This window comes from Larimichthys crocea, chromosome XX (genome assembly GCF_000972845.2).
Source record: "Larimichthys crocea isolate SSNF chromosome XX, L_crocea_2.0, whole genome shotgun sequence".
Taxonomy (NCBI): domain Eukaryota; kingdom Metazoa; phylum Chordata; class Actinopteri; family Sciaenidae; genus Larimichthys; species Larimichthys crocea.
Window position 1 is genome coordinate 9,480,882 of NC_040030.1, and position 20,851 is coordinate 9,501,732.

The following is a 20,851-nucleotide window of genomic DNA, read 5'->3' on the forward strand; positions in this document are numbered from 1 at the left end:
ACATTGCTAGATGCCACTAAATTGAACACACTAGCCCATATAATGATATAATAATGTCTACTTGTGACCCATGAAGCCATTTTTCGGGCACCAAAAGCATTCTTTGGGGCCCAGCAGACAGATCAGTTAACTGAGGTTTCTAACTTTGTGAGCACTGACATAGGGAGAGATGGAGGGGTGAAAGCTGTACGGATGGATTAGGCAGTGAAATGAAAGGAAGCAGGTGATTTGTGCACCCTGGGGTTGTCACAAGGTTGTGTGTGTATGTGTGTGTGTTGTGTGTGACAATAACACATACAGACAAGTGAAGCTGCTTGACGGACTACATGTTGTGCTTCCTGAATAAAAAAAAAAAGTCAGTGTGTGAAATTACTGCTATCAACTTAAACACAAACAACAAAAGTTGTGAACCCAAAGCCTGAGGTCACAACGATAATCAAATATGGTTCGATCAAACTGGAGATGTGATTTCACAGGGAGGGAAAAGACAGAGGGCCAGACGGACATATGGATTGAAATCTTCTTTCTGAATTTATTCTGCGCATGAAGCTTCTTAAATTAAATTGAGAGATTCAGAGACAGAAAAGATGACGGAAGACAAATAGATATAAGACTGGTTTTCTCTCACAGTGGTGCTTAGAGGCAGGGAGGCAATCTTAATCCAAATCCCTTCAATTTGAATTTGCCAGTCAGATAGCACAGATGGCCACTGAAAGCATTTTTATCAATTCCATTACTGAGCTGAAAATTTGAACTCAAAATGAATAGAAATTAAGGCATATAGAATATAAACAATATAAAAACACAAGTTCTTTTGCAGCCTTTGTCCGATTATAATCATCTAAAACAGAAAATGGAACGCATCCGTTTTTATTTCTGGTGTACACATTGAAAACCCTTTCACTGCTGTGCTACTTATGTCACCATTAACTTTTAATGTTAGACAGAAATGTGTGTTTTAGCTGAGGGGGATGTTGCTTCCATAAGCTATAAACAGTGCTGCCTTTCTGTCCCAGCCAAATTTTTAGGGATAATGGTACTAATCCTTATTCAGTTTAAAATGAATGTTTTTGCAAAAATTGTAATTAAATAAGGTAAATAAAAATGTGCCCGCATAAAATTATTTGATGTTTCCAATAAAGCTTCGATTGAAATAAACGATGGGATAGGACAGACAGATGTGGGGAGATCAGAGCGATAATGGAGGCACTATGGGAGGATAGAGGGAGGAAAAAAGAGGGGGAGAGATTTCTAGTAAATTCCTCTGGTCCATTAACCATCACTGTCACCCTGCACAAAGCTGAACTCAGTCCCGTGAGGAAAGGAGGGGGGACAGCTCTCATCTGCCTATATGTGTGTGTGTGTGTGTGTCCTCAGCAGCTCTCAACTTAAAACAGCCTCTGATTGCATCTGCTGTCCCCTCTGTGTTTTTTTTTTTCAGTTTCCCAGCCGACTGTCATCTAAATTTTAGCAAATGTTGGACATGTTACAAAAACTAAAAACGAATTAGGAGCTTTTCAATCAGACATGTTTTAGTCTGTCAATAAATGCATCCTGAAAGAGTTTCTTCATTTCAAGTCCTGTAAAATGTCTTTGAAATTTGATTTCATTTTTTGCTTTTATACAAGATATTTTCCTCATTTATGTTTCTCATTTCTTTGCTTTTACTTTCAGCTTTCTCTCGGAAAATTCAGCCTTATGGTGTGTTGCTCAGGGCCAGCACAACAACATTTGTTTTGACCTGATATGACAGGTATTGCTCTCTAGTGGTGAAGAAGAAAAAATGTCTTCCCACTTCTTTTTTTTCACTTTTGCTTGACAGAGCAAGAAAGAGAGAGGTGAGGAGGGAGGGAGAATGTGTGAGAGAGACTGATCAGTGCAAAAACACAGTCATATGACTGGATCTCCTGTGGCTCATGCCAAACTTATTAATACAGCAAGTAAACAAGTATGGGGAGGGAGTGGCAGAGAAAGCCGGATGGAGGAGGATGGAGATTAGAGACCGTTAGATACAACACATGATTGCCCACCATCATTCACAGTGCACAGAGGCATTCATAGGAAATAATTTCACTCTTTCTGCCACACCCACACTGCCCAGGAAATGCAGACTTACACTTGTGACCCGCCTGTAGATCTGGGCGGCATTCTGACATTCAGAGTAGGGGTACTCTGAGGTAGCCATCTCCAGCATACACATCCCAAAGGCGTACACGTCTACAGATTCATCGTACTTCTCCTCGTACATCTCTGGAGCCATGAACTCTGGAGTTCCTAATGAAAGGAAAATGAGGAACTTTTAGATTGTGCTGGGATTTTAGATCTTTCATTTCAACATCTTAAAAGGTTATGTAATTTAGATGTAATACTTTTTCAAATATCCTCTGAGAAACACTGCATATATAAGAAGAAATACTTGCATGCCATCATTGCTCCAAAGGCAATCGACACATTAGTTGCTTTCAATATTTTTCAAGTGTGTGAAGGATATTTGTGTACTTACTCAGTCTTTGTGTATTTCCCACAATCAGTATCACCACTGACCAGATCTCATGAGATTTAAGTGATAAATAAACATTGGACATTTGAGTAACACATACTAAAATGATTATGGTGAGTAGATGACTTAAACCATAAAACATTCCCTACACACAGCTGGAAACCTTGTTGGTACCACATACTAGCCTTGTTTATGCGTCTGTGGATTTCTGCAAGTGTCCAAATACTTGAGGTCTGCCTAATTACTACAGAGCAACTGTGAGATTTACAAAGCATATCCTCCTCAACCATCAAGTGCATGAGAATATGCACATTCATGTAGATGTGTGAGAATGTGTGTGAGTACCAGAATACCAGTGGTTAACTACACAACTAGACTGCTGCCAAGTTATTATTTGGAGCACAGCAGGCGCTCTTTACTCCACTTGAATTTATGTGTATAAGTGCGTAATACATGCAGGGTGTGTGTTTGGGGAGTATCTTTGTTGTGTGTGTGTGTGTGTTGTGCAGCCATCACATCTGCAGACAGATTAATCCTAGCTTACTAGCAGACTGGCTGGTGTGCATTTCACACCAGCCACCAGTGCATTTCATATTTCAAATACCTGCGGTTTGCTTTTACAAGCAGACATTTTAGAAGCAGTAAAATGAATCTAAAGTAGGCGTGTGTAGCGGTGCAGAATGTGTCTGTGTTCGCGTCTTTGCTTATATGAAGACCGCGTGTGGGGACGTGTGTGTGTAAAGCGGTTATTGTTATGGCAAACTCACATAAATTCAGTCAGTTGTTTCACTTTCTCCACCTTGACAAGTCTACACATTTAATTCTAGTGCACAACGTTATGTCTGACTACAGACAGGCATGTGTGCAAGCAAAAGGTAAATAAGTTTGTGTCTACAGTGAGTACACTCATTTTCCTACCTATGACACTCTTGGCAAAGGAGGCCCTCTTTAGCGTTGCTAAACCCAGATCCCCGATCTTCACAGAGCCTGTGGGCCCCGTGATGAAGATGTTGTCACATTTCAGGTCCCTGTGAATGATGGGCGGGGCTCTGGTGTGCAGGAAGTGGAGGCCTTTGAGGATCTGTCTGCACCAGGAACGCAGAACCTTGATTTTCATCACTTTGAAACGCTTCAGGTAGCTGCAGGACAAAGAGATCACACATAAGAGAGCGTGTCATTCAACACAGCAAGAGAAAGTGTACAAAAACATACGGACAGCATCAGGTTCAAACCTACGAGAGCTGCAACAATTAGTCATTTCATAGATTAGTTGTTAACTATTGAATTAAATTCCACTATTTTGTAATTGATCAATCACTTTGTGTAATTTTTTTTTTAATGGAAAAATGTCCATATTTTCTGATTTCAACTTTACACCATTTGTGAATAAGTTCATATCTTTGTGGACAAAACAAGACGTTTGAGGATGTCACCTCACTAATATTATTACAGGACACCATCCATCCATCTGTGGTGGAATTAATTATTCCAAAGCAAGGCATGGAGAGGCAGATGATAGCCGGATAAGAGCGACGGAGAGACGGATAATGCTTCAATTAAAGATGAAAGCTTACACAACAAAAGTGGATTACTGTCAGACAATTCCAGCTTATAGAGATACATCATAAATACTCAGGCAAACATGAATGTGTGCACAAAAACACACACTGACAGAAAAGCTAGCTCTAGACAATGACAGACGCAAAGTCAATAATGAACAGCCAGTATGCAAATTATTTAAATATTCCATAACCATGAATGTTGGTCATTTTTACACCACATAAAGCAAAAACATCCTATCCCACCCTCATGTAAATGTCATATTTTTACCAACTACTAATGAAACAACAGTAGCCATGCTAATCCAAATCATCACAGACATTTTAGTGTGGTTTCTAAGTGGGAGTTGATCATTGTCTTTGAGTTATGAGAGTCTGGATCCTGTCCCAGCATACACTGGGTGGAACCCCCTTGACAGATCGCCAGGCCATCACAGCACTAACACAGACCTACACCTATAGATGATCTGGAGTCCACCTGGTTTGTATGTCTTTGGAATGTGGGAGGAAACTGGGGGACTCTGTGGCCCCACAGGATTATTGAGATTTAAGTGAGCTGCACCGCAGTATTTCCAGATTAAACATCTAATTCACTTTCAGGCAGGTTTTATTTTTATTGATTAAATTAGATGCAAGGCGTCTGTTAAAATGTCTTCAAGTGCTTTATGAACTCACTCCTGATTAGCTCATTTAATCAAATCAATGTTTGATTGCTAAGCAAAGTGTTTCCCACTTTCTGTTATCAGCTGGGGACTTATGTGACCTTTTGATTTGTTTAATTCTGCTTTTATGTGCAACGTTCACTGTACCACAGCAGGCAGAATAATCTTATTTTGAACAAATTTTTGTTATTTGTTTAAGCACTTTGGTCCTTAGAGCTCAAAATTATTTCGTCCTTGATCGGTTTGCTGGAATTAAATCAATGTCCAAGCTTTAAACTTAGCTCTAACTAAATCTTCCCATGCTACTGGCAGCTGACTGAACCGCAGAGTGACCCTGCAAAGAATGTTGTTGCCCTCCTAGCCCAGACAGCTCACTCGCTGAAGAGCAGCATCAGTGAGTCTGGCTCCAGCATCAGTGGCAGCTTCACTTACACGCAGATCCTGACTGTCAACGGCTGCTCTAATAATGCAGGGGCTGCAGGTCGGTCTTAACTGACAACTCTGGACTCAGCATCACAGACCAGTCTGCTCTGAGTCAGATCCAGGCTGCTGATAGAAGCTCCAGTGTTTTAGTCGTGACCCTGTGTCTTTACTAGAGTAGACTGCACTCATTATCCAGTGGTGAAGCGAGATAATATCAAGTACCGTCCTAAAGTATCATTCTTAGCCCATTCCATGGCAACAACGCTGTGTATATACACAAGCGTATGACCACACCGCAACTAACAATGATATGCATAATAAAATTTAGCTGCAGATTATTTCCTTCAGTAATCATTTTATTGTTTGCTCCACAGAAAAGAATGAAAAATGCTGATCAGAATTTCAGAAGTTCATGTCTTCAAAAAAATAACTTCACTACCACATAAGAGAAAAGCCAAAAATGAGAAAGTGGAACTACTTAATGTTTGCCATTTTTGCTGAAGGTAATAAAGCTTTAATGATTATCAAAATAGTTAATAAAGCTTCACGCACAATCACAGCATCATAAGATGACAAGAGTTGATTAGATTGGTCTTTGTAAAATGTTTAGCGATACATGTTATCATATTATATCTTTTGATACAGCAGTGCCTTTGTGACTTTTATACGACTAGAGCAACGATAAAACTCTTTATGATGATTTTGTCTTTTATATAGGCTCCCACCATTTTTCTACATCATTAGACACAGAGGAATTTAAAATATCTGGGTGGATTCACATATTTTCATAAGCAGTTCGCCTTCAGGGCACAGAACATATTAACAGACTGGGGATTTTATACATGAGCATACCACAATACGTACATGTGCCTAACTTGTTTAAAGTGTTTAAACCAAAACCTTTCAACGCCTCTCCCTTTTCCTCCCATCCACCCCTGTTCCTTCGCTCTCACTTTTCTTCTACTTCTCTTCATGCTTCTCTTCTACTGTTCCTCCCTCTGTACTACCATTCCCTTCACCTACCAGCACTCCTCTCCCTCGCCCGTCTCCTCTGCTTTCATTCTCTCCCTTTCTGAAGTCAGAACAGTGTTGACAGAAACGTTAAACCCTGTGCCGTGCGATGCTGGACTGACGATGCACATCTCTCCTACACGTACAATCTCTCAACCGTGCTCTCTTTTCAACACGTTAATACAGATAGAGAAATATGCAGACGTATACTGTATATAAAGTGTGTGAACAGTATATATGCACACAAACACAGTACACACACGTATTCATACACATTTGCAATAGCAGCAGCACAAACCCATGCCTCTGTGCTTCTTTCTCTGTCACACACACACACACACACACACACACACACTCATGCGCACACCAAGATAAGGAGCCTCGAATACCCTGAACCCACGCTGGTCAGTATTTCCATCCTCACCATCTCCCTCCTTCCCTATCAGTCCTCCCTCTCATCATCTCTTTCTTTTTCCACCACCGCAGTGTACAACAGTCCCTTCTCCTTTCTAAGTCTTCATCTGGATCGCAGCCAAATCGCTGTGTTGCTTTGTTCCTGTTCATATATGTACATGCATGCATTACACATGCACTTAAAAAAAAGAAGAAATTAACTCCTGCCTACATTATGTGGAGCTACAGGAGCTAATTATTTGATCAGTCGACTGATACAAAATTACTAATTTAAGTGTTGTTTTTTGGTAAAGATGATGAAGAAGACATGACCTCTGAGGCCATTGGCATTCCACTATTCTCTGAGATTTTATAGATCAAACAATACAATGAACAGATTAATCAACAATGACAATAATCGCCAGATGTAGCCATATTTTGCATGCTTAATGATGGATGATCTAAGTAATACTCCCCCCATTATCAGACATACTTTGCTTGTTCAGCATCAGTGTTTGCATTCTGGTGACTTATTCTGTCAAAGGTCTTATATCTGAATATTTAAAATCCCTCTTTCATATTACCTAAAACATTTTAAGTAATTTTGATTCCCTGTATCTCTTGTTTTTACACACTACATAGGAGAACATGTTGGAAAACTTTGTTAAACTCACTTCATTTTACTGTTTAACATGTTGGATATATGCAGGCTGGAGAGAGTCTGCTAAGCTTCTGCATTTCTTGACAGATTTAAGAAGCTTTTTTTCAGTCTTCCAGTGGAGGGCGCTACTGTCCTTGGTAGTGCTGTGCTGCTGGATTAATACTCTCTCACTCTGTGGTCACAGGTGGTTCATTTGTTTGTCACTCTGCCTAGCTGCCTTTAAACCGGACATATTTATTCATCCACTGTTCTGACTGTTTGCGTGTCGTCTCACTATCAGCTTATCAGACTGTTTGACTTCCTGTCTCCCTCATTCTGTCTAAAACTAACTGTATATCAGACTGGTCATCCAACCAGCCCTCCCCTCAGTCTGCCTCACACGCCTCCCCCTCTGTCTGTCTGTCTCTCTGTCAGAAATGAGAGGAATCTGCAGCAGAAGCAGCAGCAGCTGGCAGGTGGGCCGATGTCCCAGGATGCACCGCACAGGGTAAGCCGTGCGCCACACGCCCCACATTTAGCCTTTTATTGTGTCGGGGGCTCAGCGATCACATTCACATTCACAGACATACATCTAAACTATACAGAGTGATGTGCTGTCAGAGTGTGGACAATGACAGCCACAGATGCATCAATTCACCACAGTGAGGTCCGGGGAGGAGGGGTGAGGCAGAGACCGACAGACGCCCCCGGTACTGACATATTAACCACATATGTATAGTTTGTAACACACATAGTTGGGAGGGTCCCCATTCCTGAGCTTTAACAAGTTATTTGATGCTTAAATAGAATGACACCTTATTTTAGAACATGCATCACATGGATACATAGACAAGCACTCAGTCAGTCACATGCATACTGCACATAACACACACACACACACACACACACACACACACACACACACAGTACATGTAGTAAGTCAGACACTAGCTGACCCGCTAACAGCTGCACTCTGAAATACTGCTGGGATGCAAGGTGAAAGACCGTTTGAACAGTTGGAAATAAAGCAAAAACGACGGTGCTCATCAGAAGCAAAGGGGAACGGAGGTGTTTGTATGTGTGTGCATGTGTTTAGGCAGATAGTGGAGCACATGATAAAATACAAACAATACTGTAAATGCAGTTCCATGCCAATAAGTTACTTACCAGATCCTATTTTTCTCATTTCATTCCCTAAACTGTTGGCAGTGTCTTTTGCTTACAGTGACTGAGTGCTTCAAACCTTCCAGTCACACCTATTGATCTGTGTGTCCAAGTTATTTGGATAGCTAAACGCTGTTTTTCTTTTCCCCAGGTCACTAAATTAACATCTTACATTTTCTCTCTCGTGCACTCACGTTTTAAGTGTTCCAGATGTCATGAGCTCAGTGACCAGAACAATACATTTCTTTCCTTTGCATGGGCCCTCCCAGGAGTCATAGAAACGGACAATGTTAGGATGCTGGAGACCCTTCAACATCCCGGCCTCTTCTTTGAAGCGCTGACGCTCCGACTTGGACAGCTTGCGATCCTGCACACAGGACAGAGGAGGAAAAGTTAGTCATACATACATAAAATCTAAAGGAAACACGTTCATCAGGAAATCTACAAGGAAGAAGCGTTTACCCAAAACAATTCTATTAATAGTGGGACGCTATTATGGAGAGTGTAATTACAATCAGAGTAATTGAAAAGGGGGGTTGAGGAGAGGAGAGGAAAGTAAATTAACAAAAAGGATGAAACACGCACAACTATGCTTTGACAACCTGATACATCTTTTACATCTAACACTGATGCACCATGTAAGCTGCACCATGTAAAAGCAGATGAAATATGAAACCAGGTACTATCAGAAAATTCTGCCACCTGACATTAAAATACAACACTAGAGAGGGATTTGGATGTGAACAGAACAATAGTCCTTTCATCAACAAACATCCATTAGAGTGAGTGTATTTTGATGTGTCGTCTTTTTATCAGTGCAGAACACATTTCAGTTCTCTGTGAGGTGCTTTGACAAACAGGATTAAAAAAAGTGATTCATAAATAAACTGATATGACTTTATACAGTAGGTACATTTAGGTAAACTATGAGAGTGTATGTGCTCTTGCTTTAATTTGACATTTTTCCCCCTTTACTGTGATCCTTGTCATCTCTCCCCTGTTTACTCATGACAGCCATGTCTCTCTGCTTCTGTAATCAGTCCTCACTAATACAAACTAAACTACATCTGCAGACTAACTATTGGGTGTAGGGGTGCTAAAGATTTGTTGATTATTGACTAGATGGATTTATTAATAGTTGGGTTTATAAAATCATAAATCATATTCTGTGAGAGATGACTTCCTGTGATCCCTCACTGGCTTCCCCACCAATAAACAATTCCCAATTCTTTCCTGAAATACACAACTTCAGCTATAAACTTATTATGTGCACACGTTATTTCTTGTGTCCTTTATATTTTTCTTGTTTGGATGTGAGTTGTAGTTTATAACACTTTTTAGTCTTTTTAGTGGTCGCAGCCACCCAGCGAGAGCTTGACCGAGACAAGCTAAGGTTACAGTCTACATTCTTCTTCAATACTGAGGAAGGCCAACGTCTTAGAAAAGTCTTACACACATGTATACAACGGTTTAATGGGCATTCCTGCTTTACCACTGATACTTCAATAAACAGATGTAAAGGGCAGTGTGGGCGGGTCAGATCTTGTAAAGAAGTGTGAGTGAGTGCATGTGTGTAAACGTGTTGTGCAGCTTTCGCTGTGTGTTTGTTTAAATGTCAGCTTTTATTATTTAGAGTGAAGAAAAACCTCCTAAAATCAAATTTTTATTTCATTGTAGGCATTATTTTTTTACTTGAAGAATTAGCTCAGATGCAGGGTTTGTGTTGGCTACTTTTAGTGGGCGGGCATGTATGTATGTGTTTATTTGTTTAGTCTGAACGCGTTTCCAGTTTCTTCAGCAGCTCTGTGTCTAACCATAACTGACACATTCAGCACATCACTGCCCCAAAAATAAACTAAATCAAAGCTGCCTGACAATGATAAAATAAGGTGACAAAACGTCAACGCTTAATTTGAGGAATTTAACGGTTAGAACGTCCCTCGTGACTCTAAATGGTTATGTTGTGCATGTTATTATCCGATAACCTGCAGTTACAAGCAGGTTGCACCAGATATGTGGAAAGAAAGATAAGACAACAAATATGAAAGAGATGTTTCAATCAACTTGGAACAAACAGAAATATGTGCTTTGAGAGGAATTCATGACATCCAACACATTTTAAAATGCCTATGACCGTGTTGGAGGATGGAATTACTGGTATGCAGACAAACATGGAAAGAGCAGCAGGACTGACACAAAGGCTGTGTGTTTTTGTTTAAGTATAGATGACAGAATGGGCGACACGCGGACGAGCAACAAAGAAACGTCAGAGGTTTATTTTTAAGTGGCATTTTAAAGAACAGTGTTTTTAAGGTGACGCAAGATCACAACGTTTGAGGTTCAGCACCTACTCCCACCAATGTTATCAGGCCTGTTACCATGGCAACCAGTTTTAAAAAGAGGTGCAATGTGGGGCACCGTGGCTCCAATTCAAATGTTTCATTCAATAAATCCCACTATATTCTGAGTACTAATCTTTGAGATACACAGACAAAATGTTGTGAATCTGTGTCTTTTTTTTTAAAGCTACAGTGCCACCAAATCCCCAAATTCAGAGAAATGGAGGCACTATTGAGTCTGGGAGATATTTAAATATTCGGGTAGTAGGCTATTCCTACTTTGATAGTTCAAGCATTTCAGCACAGAAGATTCTGGCAAAGAGTGAGTGAGTTTTAAATGTTATAAAAGCTATTAAAAACCTCACAAGCTTCTTCGGAGATAAAGACAATTTACTAAGGTGATCTCATATATAACCTGAGGCCTCATCTATATCCTTATGACTTATACACACACATGCACAGATAGAAAGTCTGAAAGCTTCAGTGTGTTTCTAAGTGCATTAATGTGTGTGTACGTGTGTGTGTGTGTTAGGACAGCTTATCCCTTCATCCTGCAGCAACCACTTCACTGATGATGGCCCATTAGCACACTTAAACATCCATGCGTGTGCTTACCAAACCTCACACCCACCTTTGTCTCATTCATTTTCACATTATGATCACGTGACCCCGTTATCGTCATATGACAATAGACGCAGGTCACCTGACTGACTGGAAGCCAACATTCCATTTCCCAGCAGCACTTAGAAAAGACCCTGACCACCCATATCACTGTCCGACACCTCCCTCAGGGCACTAAAAGATCACTTCACTCTCTCTCTCTCTCTTACTGAGTGTGTGTGTGTCCATAGATGTGAGCAGAGAAAGCAGACAGCAAGTCCAAAGGGGGCTTCCTAATACATTATTAATGTTTCCTTCTTCATTTTACTGTACAAATGCACAGATAACTCTTGTACATACAGTAGAGGCTTTGTAAGACACAGTAAATGCATATCTAAAATAAATGTATACAAGTCTTCCTGTTCAGAGTGGTGGTTTTTGTTCACTCTATCCTGTCTTTTCTGCTCCAACCTTGAAAACATCATGAGACTTGAGTTTGCCAGAGTCAAATACACCCTCCTACTCTCTCTCTCATTCACAAAGCCTCACGCAAACACGCCTAAGCAAGACGAGCATATACACTCAAATCTGCAGCCTCTTATCTGACACACACACACACACACCCACACACACACACACTTCTTTTTTGACAAGAGTACTGCTCACTCTCTAAGCCCAGCTTCGCTTTCTCGCTATCTTGCTTTCGCCAATCTGAGGACTTGAAAGAAGCCACCTATACATCCCGACGCTAGTGACAGCTCTAAGTCTGCCTGCCCTATTTCTGTTCTGTAACAGCCAACTGAGGACACACGTGAACACACGCACACACACTTACACCCGCATAAAAGTAGGCAGCCAGACAGGCGGGCAGAAACAGAATCAGCAGTGTTAAAGCATTATGCAGCTTCCTGCAGAGAAGATGAAAGCTGACACCCTCTGATCAACTTGTCTAGTCTGGACATCCTACTGCGCTTTAACACTCAGCGATCATCTGCTCTGGTCTTCTCTGGTCTGTTGCACCCCGGCGAGTGTGCAGCACCAGATGGATGGAGGTTGCAACAGAAGACAACACAGCGAGCGCCAGAAAAGTCAGACAATAAACAGACTGACATGGTAAACCTGAGTGTACTACAACAAATGTTAATGCTGTTAGGTAACTTCAGTTTCAGAGTGCAAAACTCACAGGATGTTGTCCAAAGTGCCTAATTTCTCCTGGGGACAGTGGAAGCCTAAATATAGCATAAATAATTGCATATGATTGTCTCTGTCCAAAGATTATCTGCTTCTCAGGCCTTCAGTTATATAACAGCAACTTAAACATGTTTACATAAGGGAAACAAATCACATGTCATCTGAAATGTTTACTGTTTCACCAGGGAACTAGGTTTTAGAATAGAGGAAGACCTGAAGGGCCTATCACGGTTTACGATCCTACCTGTCAGGTGATTCCTTGGGATTCCCAACAAAACTTTTCCGGTTAATCTAGATAAATAGCTGCAGGATCCAAAGAATTTTAGCATGTATGTGCTTGTATCTGTGCACTGAGAAGAAGAAGATCATATTTGCTAAAACTTTAGAGCGCATCATAGCACAGAGACCGCACTAGTCAAAGTTACAAATGACCTCCTAATGGCACCAGACAAAGGACTCATCTCGTGACTGAGATCTCTCAAAACGTTACAACTTAACATCCATGAACAATACTCCAGGTCCTCAAACTATGAAATAACAAACAGAAATGGTAGCATGTGAAGAATTTCCCTGCCCTGATCATCTAAGTCAGCTCTGTGTGTAAAGATGGTCAGACTAACATGATACTACTCAGATGTGAGAATCAAACCCTGGTGTTTGGACACGGCTCAAGAAGTAATCAATTTAATTAAAAACCAAGTGAAGAACAAAGTAAATAATCTCTGAAAGCCTGTTCATAGTAGTCTTTTAATGCTGAAAGCATTTAGTGGGATTTGCTTTAAAACCAGATGATGACAAAGACTGTCTCCAAAGTCTGCAGCTGCGCCCTAAAACAAACTTTGTACAAGCTTGTATGAAGAATACAATGAGAGGCAAAAATGATAAGCCAACAATATTTATGCCTGCAAATCATTATCAGCAAACATCAAATCATTATTTTTATTACACAAAGAAAAACAACTGGCAGGCAGCAGCCACAATCAAGCCACCCTTTCTGGAAACCTAAATGAATTATAGGCCTAAACTTTTCAGCCCAGTTTCGTCAGAATGTGTTGTTGACCCATTTCAATGTCCCTCTGATCAACCTTTGAGTCCTGACCCAAATTTTGAAGAATGCCAGTCTGTAACTTGAAAGAAAAATCAGGACCTGCAAATCGTTATTACATTAAGCTGGCTTTGGTGAATGAGCTGATTCGTCTCTACATACAATAAAAGACCTACAGTGCAGTGGTGGTGGTAGTGGTGCATAGGGGCTCACGGTGTGTGTGTGTGTGTGTGTGTGTGTGTGTGTGTGTGTGTGTGTGTGTGTGTGTGTGTGTGTGCATGAAAAAAAGGTCTGTGTGTTCCATTAGTATGTAACCCCCCACAGTCTGGAAACACTCTCCTGCAAAGAACCACAAACCCCCTGCAGCACACACACACACACACACCTCATTAACGTGTGCACAAAAAGACACACATATATACAAATTTCTTGCACACACAAACCAAAGCCTCTCCAAAACCTTTACCACAGCTTGTTACGGTTAGCCAGCATATGAGAGAGAGAGAGACGGAAGAGAAGAGAGAGAGAGGCGAGGCGGGGAGAGGGAGCGGGAGAGGGGAGAGGATGAGGGAGAGAGAGAGGGAGAGGGAGAGGGAGAGGGAGAGGGAGAGAGAGAGAGAGAGAGCATCTGCTATGAATAAAAATGATTGAAAAGAGGATGAATAAGTTCCCGTAAAAGTCAGAGGGGGAGAGAAAGTGATGGAGAACAATCTGATCAGTTAAACAGACATTTCAACGACGGAAACTCTAAGATTTGAGTTCAGTTGTTCACACCCTCCTCGTATATTCCCTTTGTGTTTGCGCTCTTTCCCCCCTTTCTCATTCCAACTGCCTCGCTCACTCGGTCTCACTGCTCCCGTCCTTTTTTTCTTCCCATTTAGGTGGTTTTTGGTTTCCCATCAATCACCGCTCTACATATTGCAGTAACCAGGGCCATGTGTCTGTGCGTACATGTGTGCGTATTGTAATCTGACCTAGTTGCGGCTGAAAAATCAGTTGTTCCTGCAGGAAATGTGGTAAGATACATACACTATGGTTTTGCTTATGTTTGCATTTGGAATGAACATTATGTAAATTATTAATTAAATTTTTTTTTTTTTTGGGAGGGGGGGGCTTTATAGAACAGTGACAGGGGGACATATTGATGTTTTTTTTTTTCTTTGTCTGACTTTGTGTGACTTGCACTATAAACAAACCCATTCATCAGGATGGGTTCAATAACAACCCCAATCTGTGTGTGTGCATGCACATGTTGTGTACTCGTGTGTTAACAATAGGTGCCATCTCAGCCTGCCACTCACTGTGCACCCTATTGTCTCATCTCTCTGTGCCTGGCTGTGCATCAACACACACACACACGCACACACACACACACACACACACACACACACACACACACACACACACACACCCGATACACACACCATGTGCCAGTGCAGTCATTACCCTCTGGTCTGCTGGTCACGCCTCATCTCCCCTCCTCTTCCTCGTGTCCTCACTGCTCCTCTCTCATCTTTCCTTTCCACTACTCTCCTTTACTATTTTACTCTCTGCTCTTTTCCATTCATGGGATTCCCCCAAAATACAAGCAGGATGCATATCCAAAAAAAAAATGGCCTGTCTCGCCCACGCTCAATCCAGTCATCTTGATCCTAATGAGAGGAAATCTGAGGATAATGAGTGGAACTTCTGGTGTAAAGTTCTTCCTCTCTAAAGTGTTAATCCTTAACAGAGAAGCACGCCATGCACAAAGAATCACATTATACCAGGAATAATCCCAAATTTGGAGTTAATGAGTAAAAACGATGACATGCCAGGCTTCCAAAGTTCACAGAGACAGCTTGAGGACAAAACAGGCTTTAAATAATGACATTTTCCATGTAAAGTGCTGTAATAACAAGGAGTTGTAAGACTCAGCGCTTAAAACGAGTCTGAACCGGTAACCTTCAATTTACAGAACACAATCTCTCATTCAGATCATAATCTAATACCAATCTGATGCCCAAATCAGCTGAACCAACCTGTTCCAATATCCAGGACTTTAATAAAGCTCTATTCATTGATTTGTTTTTTTTATTGAAATGATTAACAACCAACAATGCCCTCCTTTGTTGCTCAAACAGGGAAGGAATGAAAAGAGCCAACATTGGTCTCAAAAGGCTTTTTTTTCATTATTATTTGCGTCAGTTTCATTATCACATTAGTATTAAAAGAAGATTATCATCAGTAATCTAATATTGAAAGTTTGGAATAGTCCAGAATGAAAGTTTGAAGGATTTAGGGAAATTATTAACCCTTAACATGAACTTGGGACACTTGAAAATTATCATTGAAAAGTTATTCTCTGAGGAAATTTTTGCTAAACGTACAACGTCCCTCCAAATTCCTTGAAAACCAAGTGGAATGCAGTAAAACTGCTGTGCATTTCATGTCTCTTGTTTGATTGATTAGGCAGTAAAATGCTCTTTGAACTATATAACGAAGATTAATTTGAAACTCGGGACATTTGCTGGGTGTCACATATCAGCTATCCTGTCTGCCTTGAAGGGTTCCAGAAGTCTTTGAACTTTTAAAAGGATTTGACCCCTTTTGTGGAGGAGGCCATGCGGCGCGTACAACAAGTGTGAATAAAGCAGTTGTGTTTATTGGCTTTTTAAGAGCATATATGTTTTTTCTGCATGTTCTAAGTTTCCTGTGTGTGCGTGCGTGTGTGAATAGGGGAGTTAGTACATTTGCAAAAGGTTGCAGTCTTAATATAGTGTGCATCCATCTGCCTCTCTGTTAACACATCATAAACAAACAGATCACAGATCTTTAAATCTACATGTCAATGTGTTACAATGCCAAAAACACAGCGCTAGTGAGCAAATATGGCTTTAAAGCAACATCCCATATACTGCGAGAGGTTTGCGGATAAAATCTCTGCTCAAGCTTACAAAAATGGCAAACGGACGACAAGAAACATTATATATCCACATCTACATGTTGCTATATGGTGTGTGTTTCTTTGTACGTCTCCACAGGGTGAAAATGACGTTGTATAGCGAGATCCTTACACTGTCACAGTAAGTGATGATCTAACAGAGGGATAGACCATAGAGAGGACGAGGACTGTCCCAGATAAAACTATTACATAATCTGCGAGCACTATCCCTTTACACTCCATTAAATCGAGGCCTCCACTATTAACGCCCGGGCTGAACTTTAGCCCTTCTCAGGTTTCACTTTAAAGAGCATCAACAGCTATCGGCATCCAATCACATAGCAGTACTCTGTGTTTAGAGTGTATAGCTGCAAACAATATGGATGTTCGACTGAAGCGATCAGCTACTGTGGGGAAAAGCTTACAGAAAGATTTTTTAAATGGTAATGTTGTCCACTCACCTTTGGTATTCTTTATTTAGAAAGTGAGAAGGTACAGTAGTAAAAGAGGCAGAACAGATTATAGACATGAAAAGGTACAGTAGTAAAAGAGGCAGAACAGATTATAGACATGAAAGAGGATTTTTGGACCAGTGGAGACTTCAGAGGTGACGGAGCCATTCCACCATTTTTGCTTTACTTAGAAAAAAAACAGTATCTGCTTCATACAAGGAGTATTAACAGATTGATCCCAGAGTCTCAGTCCTACATCGTTAGTGGCCTGAAAAACTGGTGCAGCATATAAGATTGACGAAATTAACAAAGCTAGAAAGCCATAACAAACATATGGAGAAATAATATTTTATTAAAAGCACTAACCACTAGCTATATGGAGCAATGTTTTAATGAGTGGGTCCCAATTCTGCAGGTATCTCAGCTCCTCCTATTTCACTAACTGACAGTAACGCACTGAAGAACGAAGCAACACAAGAAAAAACAAAAAAAATTTGCTTTGCAAATGATTTATTTTTGATTATTTATGATTTTTTTTTGTTGGGCATCAAAGATCAAGGATGCACTCAATATGATTTTTATTATTGTTATAAAAACTGCACATGGTGGCTTTAATTAAGACTGCTGATATTGTACTTCCACCTCTTTGTTACTTTAGAACTCTCGCCTCGCACTTCAAGATGCTATCGTTTTGCATGTATGCCTTTTGAAACATAGAGCTTGAAACGTGCCCTTACCACTGCGCCACAGGGAAGCCCCAATACTTCCCTTCAGGTACAGGAATGCTCAACATTTGGGGAGTTTTTACATAAAACAGATTTTTAAGTCACAAACAGAGAGGAGAGTAAAAGCGAGCAATTAAAACGATGTGTTGAATATTTAAAAGCACACCACATTTACGCTCTGTCCCCCTAACAACCACCTTAGTGAGAGTAACCAACCGTCTGTTTACATGTATACAGTGTTGCTTTGGCACAAACACGCTCTAAGAATATTACACGCACTATATCAGGGATGTGTGTGGTGTTTGTGCTTTGGTCTCATCACTAACTCCTCCACAAGCCCCCCAAGGTTGTCAACAGATTGACAAAAAACCCTGAAAGGATACACACACACACAGACACACACTGCACAAACCGACGTGTATGTGTGGAAAAAAAAAAAAACAAGTCGCAAAGACAAAGTCCCATCTATTCAATAGACATAAAAGGAGGATTAGCTCATGTCAGTGAGATGAGAGGAAAGCTAGACCGAGTGGAATAAAAGAGGTGAATATGACGTGATGATGAGAAAAATAAAAAGTTAAAACAACAAACTTGGTCAACCATCTTCCCCCTCCCCTCTCTCCATATCTCTATGCCCCCTTCAATGATCCCGTCTATGTCTCTCTGCCCTTTTCCTCCCCTCGCTGTGGCCTATATTTCCTCTGCAGCTGGTTAGTTGAGACGAGGGAGAGGAACTGATTTTAGGCTTCAGCTCTGACGGGGTAACCAGAGAAGTTAAACAGATACAGGCTACCGATAGAGCCGTGTGCAAGAAACTGAAGTAATCTGTGACAGACAACTGGGCAGGCTCCAAAAAACGTCCAGCAGTGTGTGTGTGTGTGTGTGTGTTTCTGTTACATGCAGGTTTTGGGGTTAATTTGTTCCAGATGAGTGTCCATTACTGTTAAAGCACACACTGTTATGAGACATTAACCTAGTTTTTCTCGTACTTTTCAGGCACTCGCACATGATTTGAAGCACGTGCATGTGAGGTAAGAATGTCAAAAACAGTGCACATGTTAACATCTGAGGCATTATAAACAGTGGCTACATTTGAATAAACACACACATGCAAATGGCACAGACCACGCGACAGAAGTATTTACTTTCCTTTTCTTCCTTTTTACTAACAAAGACATGACAAACGTAATGATTATGTAGTTTATACAGATGCAGACACATGACCGACAAAACGGGGGTGGAAAGCAAAGAGGAGGGGTGAGAGCAGAAGTGAAGACGGAAGTGAGGTTACAGGATGAGGAAATGGGCATATTTGTCCTCCGAAGTCTTTCCTGTTGGGATGACACACACAATGCACAAATGTTCCATACAATGCCGGATATCTCACACCAAGAAAACACCTTACAACATACGTAATCACTTGGGTATTTGAATAGTGACATTTAACAGCAAAATGTCAAGGAAACTAGACAAGAGGTATGGTTTTGGTAACAATAGCAGTTTCCTCAACAGCTGAAGTGTAGCCAACTGTGCAAACTCCAGCAGATTTAGACGGAGACAAAGGAGAGAGGAGAAAAGACAAGGGAGGCAGAAATGGAGGTCGGATTATATGACACAATGATGCAATAATTGTGAGAACATCACTTACGCGCACACATACACACACACACACACACTCATGCACTCATGGTGTAGGGTTACTGCAGAGGTGCCTGTCTGTCTCAGTAAAGCCTCGCTGAGAGACAGAGATGTCAATGTCACAAGGACTGAGTCAGTCTAACACTTCCATCAACTAGAAAACACACACTGCCTTTGTCACGGAAAAACACTGCTTCACAAGCATGTTGGACAGGACAGAAGTGGTGATGCTGCTGGACAGAAACCCACTTCTCCCAGTATAGATTTTGTTTCGCTGAATGGGAATTTTACTGCAGGGCTTGTACATTTTTGATTTGACGAGTAAGAGAAGTGGGGAGAGAAAGTAGCAGCATTAGTTGAGAAGTGGGCTTAAGGGCAGAAGAGAAGAGAGGATGAAAGCGAGAGAAATAGGGGAAAGTAAAAATAGGAGGGGAGAGAGGGAGGAGGACAGATGGGAGCAGAGCAGAAGAAGAGGTGAGGAGAGGAAGAAGATGAGAGGAAAGTAGCAGGGCGACAGATGTTAATGGCTGATCAGGAGCAGAAGAAAGAGCACAAGAAGTGAGAAGGAGAGCTGAAAAAAAAAGGGAGGTAGTAGGGGGGGATGTTGGAGGATTTGAGGAGGTGAGGGCAGAGAGGAGGGTGCAGATGAGAGGAGGTGGGAGGGAAGACAGCTCAGATAATGAGCTGTCAATTGAGACAAAAGCAGAATTGTATAACTTCATAATGAGACTCATTCTCAGGAAATATAAGTGTAATGATGACAACGAGGTCTCACTAATGAGAACTACTACACCGATTCACACACAATGCGTCAACCGTTTTCCAGAGCAAACTATTATACAAAGAGCAGTGATTAAAACTTTTAACAAAGACACCTTTTAAAAGGTTTATTCAGAAACTGACGGTTGTTCTTACATCTGTTCAGACTAACTTGGCTAACACTGTTTAAAATAATAAGACGCAAAATCAACTTTTTTTTTCTTTGACTTGAAAAGGTTTCTTCTTATTATATAGCTGCTTTCACTGTACCATCTGCTCACATACTCTATTTTCTTTTTAAAATATAAAAAAGAATGTTTGAACATTCACTGAGCATATCAGAAATGGTTCATTTGTTCTCTTGAATGTTGCTCTGACTTTAAAAGTTACCTTAACACAAACATTTATAGCTCCCACCAGAGTTGAACCTGTGACCCATTTTTGGGTCCTGACCCAAAGCTTAAGAAACAAGCAACTTTTGCTATTCCAGCTGCCCCTGCTTTAGTGTAATGGTTGGCAGACTTTATGTGGAGAAGCCGGATAATTACAATAATGTACAGCTCTGTCGCCTCTTAACAGAGACCCTGTAATTAATCACACAGTACATCTGGCTACAATTAGCTTTACAAAGACCTGTACAATACAGTACAAAGTTGCTATCTGCTGTCACTGTGCACGCGCAGACAAACACAAGTGTGTACGTGCACACACGCTCACAGAAAAAAAAAAGATCCATACACCGTGTGCAAACTCACAAAGAAGCACACATACAGGATCCATAACAAAAAGTTTCTTTGTGCCCATAACCTATTTTACACCTGAATAAA

At 40.9% G+C, this 20,851-nt stretch overlaps 1 protein-coding gene across 12 annotated transcripts in view; it reads right to left on the reverse strand.

The window, feature by feature from the left end:
- Positions 1-20,851, reverse strand: part of wnk1b (WNK lysine deficient protein kinase 1b) — an 86,286-nt gene that overhangs the window by 38,122 nt on the left and 27,313 nt on the right. For all 12 annotated transcript variants that reach the window (XM_027272315.1, XM_027272314.1, XM_027272308.1 and 9 more), the window contains exons 3-5: positions 8,547-8,719; positions 3,419-3,639; positions 2,117-2,274 (exon numbers count right to left, since the gene is read on the reverse strand). In XM_027272315.1, coding sequence (XP_027128116.1) covers positions 2,117-2,274; positions 3,419-3,639; positions 8,547-8,719 — 552 coding nt within the window. The remainder of the gene's footprint in view (positions 1-2,116; positions 2,275-3,418; positions 3,640-8,546; positions 8,720-20,851) is intronic.